This window comes from Carlito syrichta, unplaced genomic scaffold (assembly GCF_000164805.1).
Source record: "Carlito syrichta isolate Samal-C Ts95f unplaced genomic scaffold, Tarsius_syrichta-2.0.1 Scaffold302991, whole genome shotgun sequence".
NCBI lineage: Eukaryota > Metazoa > Chordata > Mammalia > Primates > Tarsiidae > Carlito > Carlito syrichta.
Window position 1 is genome coordinate 1 of NW_007247087.1, and position 5323 is coordinate 5323.

Consider the following 5323-nt stretch of genomic DNA (forward strand, 5'->3'; position numbering starts at 1 on the left):
CGCGCCAGGCTGGGAGGGGCGGCTGGGGCTGGGCCAGGCACAGCCTGCCCTCGCTCCTGGAGGTCTCACGGTGGTGGTGGTTGCCGCAGTGGTGACGCAGCCCCCTACACCAAGCTTTGCTGCAAGGGATTCTGTATCGACATCCTCAAGAAGCTGGCCAAGGTGGTCAGGTTCTCCTACGACCTGTACCTGGTGACCAATGGCAAGCATGGCAAGAGGGTGCGAGGCGTGTGGAACGGCATGATTGGGGAGGTAGGCCCCCCTGGCCCACCCCTGGCCCACTGTGCCTGCCCGCCCGCTGCCCGGGCTCCACGGATCTCTCAGGTGGCCCCGAGAGCGGGGGACTGGGCTGTCACCACCGATGGCCCCTGGGGTCCCCAAGTGGGAGCAACTGACTTAGCTGGGGGGTGCCTGGAGAGAGTGTTCGGCCCTCGGGAGCTCCGTCTTCACCCCCCCGTGCCTCCACGGCCTCCAGGTGTACTACAAACGGGCAGACATGGCCATCGGTTCCCTCACCATCAACGAAGAGCGCTCCGAGATCGTGGACTTCTCCGTACCCTTCGTGGAGACGGGCATCAGCGTGATGGTGGCCCGCAGCAATGGCACGGTCTCCCCCTCGGCCTTCCTGGGTGAGGCTCGGGTGGGAGGGGCCGGCTCCGAGGCAGAGGGTCAGACAAGGAGGGAGGGCGGAGCCCGGCCGGGATGGAGTTGGGGTGGGCCCTCAGAGGGGGAGCACAGCAGCTTTGGGTGTCTCTGAGGGTGGCTGGAGGCAAGGGGAATGGAGAGGGTGGTCATGAAGTTGGCACTGGGATCTAGACCTGGGGTGTTGGCTGAGGGTGGGGCTGGGGAGAGGAAGCAGGATACGTCATGGTGCCGTTGTGAGGGACCCGGAAACCAGGAAGGCAGGCTGGCCTCAGGACGTGCCAAGGGTCAGGACAGGGGAACGAGGTGGGAAGCCCCGTGTGGAGTGGAGGAGCTGGCCACGGCGTGGGGAGAGGTGCTGGTTTCTCCCTGGATTAGGAGTTCAGCATTTGTTGGGCAGCCCCTGGTGCCAGGCCCCGCATTAGGGGCTGGGGACACATCCTCAGTCCTTGCATTCCCAGAGTGCACAGTGCACGGGGTCAGGTGGCGCAGAGAGCTGTGAAGACAGGCGAGGGCCAAGGAGGAGCCGAGGCTGGCCAGACAGGGAGAATCCCAGCTCTGCTCTTCCCACTGTGCAGCCTTGGGAAAGTCACCTAACCTCTCTGAGTCCCTCAGCCATGAGGAAGAGAACAAACCCCTACTTTTTCATAGGCTGGTCATCACAGCAAAGGAACAAGAGCTCATGACTGTATTGATTTGTTTATTTTTATTTTTTTGAGTTGGAGTCTCCCTCTGTCGTCCAGGCTGGCGTGCAGTGGCCGCTCGCTCCCGGCCACCACAGCCTCGACCTGCTGGGCTCAGGAAATCTTTCCGCCTCAGCCTTCCAAGTAGCTGGAACTACAGATGCACGCCACCACACCTGGCTAGTTTTTATGATTTATTGTAAAGATGAGGTCTCACCAAGTTGCCCAGGCTGGCCTCGAACCCCTGGGCTCAGGCAGTCCTCTCGCCTCGGCCTCCCAAAGTGCTGGGATTACAGGCTGAGCCACCGAGCCTGGCCTGTATTGATTTCTTACAGTGAGGCTGAAACGGTTTTGTCCAAGGTGTCAGGTCGTTGTCGCCAGTTCTCTGGGCTTCAGTTTCCAGGTCTTGTAGGGTGAGGCTAAGACTTTACCTCAGAGGCTCTCTGATGCTAGGCAGAATGACCAGACAGGGGATGTTAAGTCCAAGGAAAACTTCCCAGGGTGGGTGACGTGTCTCTGTCCCAGGGCAGATGGGAGGGAGGAGACCAAGGAAGCTGGATAGCCTGACCCCTCTTGGGGGGGGGTCTCTCCTGGGACTCTGCTGCTCTGAGAGGCAGAGGCCCCTCAGCTTGGCATGCAGAGCTGGTGGGCCCCTGCCTTGACCCCCTGGACTCACCCATCTCCACCCAGTGCTTCTGGGCCGTGGGCTGGGAAGCCATGCTGAGGCCTCTGAGCCACCGCTCTCTGCCCCCAGAGCCCTACAGCCCCGCGGTGTGGGTGATGATGTTTGTCATGTGTCTCACCGTGGTGGCCATCACCGTCTTCATGTTCGAGTACTTCAGCCCCGTCAGCTACAACCAGAACCTCACCAGAGGCAAGAGTAAGCACTCTCTAGGGCCTGGGAGGAGGGGAAGGCCTGGGCATCCTGGTAGGGCTGGGTCTAGGCCAAGGGGTCCTCCAGAAGATGCCCGTGGGAGGTCCTTGGCCTTCAGACAACACACTCTGGGGGCCTGTCCGATGAGCCAGCCAGACAGACAGACACACTAGTGAGCTGACTCGACCTAGGGAGGGGACAGCCGGGGCTGGTCCCCCCGGACGGGGGCTGAGACCTGAGCCCTTGTATGGCAGGCAAGAGAAGCCCCAGCATTTGCCCTCTCCTTCCCAGAGCCCGGGGGCCCCTCCTTCACCATCGGCAAGTCCGTGTGGCTGCTGTGGGCGCTGGTCTTCAACAACTCGGTGCCCATCGAGAACCCCCGGGGCACCACCAGCAAGATCATGGTCCTGGTCTGGGCCTTCTTTGCCGTTATCTTCCTCGCCAGCTACACGGCCAACCTGGCTGCCTTCATGATCCAGGAGCAGTACATCGACACCGTGTCGGGCCTCAGTGACAAGAAGGTTCTGGGGCCATGGCTGGTGGAGGGCAGGGGGACACTGAGGGTGGGGACAGGCCTTGGGTGGGCAGGCCCTGGAGAGTTGAAGCCCGGGGAAGTGGAACTAGAGGCTGGAGTAGGAAGAAGCTGGGGAACCTGATGAGGAGGGGGCCAGGGTTGGGGCAAGAGATGGCTCAGGGCCACCGGCTGAGTGGCCTTGGGTAAGTTTCTCCCTGTCCTGGGTCTCAGAGTCCACATTCGGATGACACACGAGTGGCCTGGACAGCCTCTAAGACCCTTCTGCTCCGACGGCCAAACCACACTGCAGGGCTGGGCTCTGGGGGTGAGCTGGAGCTTTGGTGCCGGAGGGTTGGAGGAAGGATCACGACGGGCGGCTGCTCTCTGCCTGCAGTTCCAGCGGCCTCAGGATCAGTACCCGCCCTTCCGCTTCGGCACGGTGCCCAACGGCAGCACGGAGCGGAACATCCGCAGCAACTACCGGGACATGCACACCCACATGGTCAAGTTCAACCAGCGCTCGGTGGAGGACGCGCTCACCAGCCTCAAGATGGGGTGGGTCCCCAGCCCCACCCTCTGCCTGTCTCCCTCGAGTCTCCTTAGCGACCGGCCTTAGTTCTGTCTCTTCCTGGAAAACCCAACGTGGGGACGTGGGACTGGGCTGTCCCGCAGGACTCCTGGCCAGGGGGTGAGGAGGTCTTGGGGAAGAGAGAAGCTTGAAGCAAAGGTGGAAGTCCACCCCGTGTCCCAGAATGCAACTGTGGTGTTGGCCAAAGTTCGGCCTTGGCCTGAGGTGGTGGTTGTGACCTTCTCGGGGTCTTGGGATACGGAGGGGCTGGGAAGAGAAGGCATGTGTCCTCTGGGGGCAGAAAGTCCCCCGGCCTCTCTGAGGAGGAGGTTGGGAGGGGTCCTCCTGCATTCAGGACCCAAGGGAACCCGAGATGGCCCTGCCCATTCGTCCCCCCTGGGTGGTGCCTAGCGGGCTTATGTGGCTCAGACCTTGGTCAGGCCCCACGCTTGGTGCCCCCCTCCCCGCCCCTGCATGGTCCCTGGCCTTGAGGGCTCAGCCTGTCCCCAGGAAGCTGGATGCCTTCATCTACGACGCTGCTGTCCTCAACTACATGGCGGGCAAGGACGAGGGCTGCAAGCTGGTCACCATTGGGTCTGGCAAGGTCTTTGCCACCACTGGCTACGGCATCGCCATGCAGAAGGACTCCCACTGGAAGCGGGCCATAGACCTGGCACTCCTGCAGTTTCTGGGGGATGGTGGGTGCTGCCACTGCTGGGGGTGGCATGGGTCCAGGGTGGGCCACGGAGCCCAAGGTTGTCGGCATCTCCACCACCATTCTGAGTCCCAGGGCCTGTAGGCAGGGAGAGGTCTGGGGGGCGGGGGTGGGTGAAAGGTAAGAGGTTTGGGCAGTTTGTGTGTGTGTGGGGGGGCAGATACTAAGAGCAGCTAGGTGGAGACCCGGGAAGGGATGGGTTTGCAGGAAGGGAGCAGGAACTAGGGCTGGGGAGTCCCAGAAGGGCAGGGAGACAGAAAGCTGCTCAGGCCTCACAGTGGGGGCTGGCAATGGCTGAACTCCTTTGTTTTCCCCAAGACCCCACCCGCGATCTCTCCCAGATGGGCACCTCCTTGGCCCAGTGTAGTTCCCCCCCATGTCCATCTTGAGGTTACCTGGGTAGTGCCAAGGACCTGCCTGTCCTGCATGTGTGAGTGGTCCCACCCAGCCTGCCCCAGAACCTGGAGGGAGCTTGAGAGTTTTGAGGGATCCCATCCTTGTTAGATCAAACCGGTCTGATTTCTCATACCTTATAATAATGAGAATGATCATACCAAGGGTGCTTGTGGTCTCCCAGGGGCCTAGGACTCTTGTCTCTATGTAGATGGTTAGTAAGCGTCTGATGATGAACAAGTGAATAAATGAATGAATGCTAACATTTACTCAATCAACACGCCTTCACTGGGCACTTGGGTGCCCTTTCCTGGGGCTGGACAGGTGGAGGACTCCAAGGCTGGCATTGCCCACCCCAGCCTCCTTTCTTTGTGCTCAATGACCCTCCCCCGCCCCCGGCACCTCACCATCCTGCTCTTGCTGGGCCGGACCCCTGCGGGGTCCACTTGAGGAAGAAGAGGGTGGCTTCCTGGCTCCAGACTCCCCGCTCCAGGCTTTTAGTGAGTTTTTGGGGGGTGTCCCTTGGGGGAGCTTCCTGGGCCAGATGTCCTTCCCCCTCCCCCCAGGAGAAACACAGAAACTGGAGACAGTGTGGCTCTCGGGGATCTGCCAGAACGAGAAGAACGAGGTCATGAGTAGCAAGCTGGACATCGACAACATGGCAGGCGTCTTCTACATGCTGCTGGTGGCCATGGGGCTGGCCCTGCTGGTCTTCGCCTGGGAGCACCTGGTCTACTGGAAGCTGCGGCACTCGGTGCCCCACACGTCCCAGCTGGACTTCCTGCTGGCTTTCAGCAGGGTGGGTGCCCGCCCCGCCACACGCAGGGCGCAGCTTTAGGGCCACCGGCCAGGCACGCCAGGGCTGGCCGTGGCCCGATCCCAGAGGCGAAGACAGGTCCCGCGAGGCGGCCGGGCTTGCCGCGGGCAGGGGAGA

The 5323-nt window shown here is 61.8% G+C and overlaps 1 protein-coding gene across 1 annotated transcript; it reads left to right on the forward strand.

Moving 5' to 3' along the window:
* Positions 1 to 89: 89 nt before the first annotated feature.
* On the forward strand, positions 90 to 5269 carry GRIN2C (glutamate ionotropic receptor NMDA type subunit 2C; the record flags this gene model as incomplete). Its single annotated transcript, XM_008057398.2, has 7 exons — positions 90 to 252; positions 476 to 629; positions 2080 to 2205; positions 2491 to 2720; positions 3108 to 3268; positions 3792 to 3979; positions 4956 to 5269. Coding segments are annotated over 7 exons (1294 nt in total), but the record flags the coding sequence as incomplete, so codon positions are not given.
* Positions 5270 to 5323: the final 54 nt, after the last annotated feature.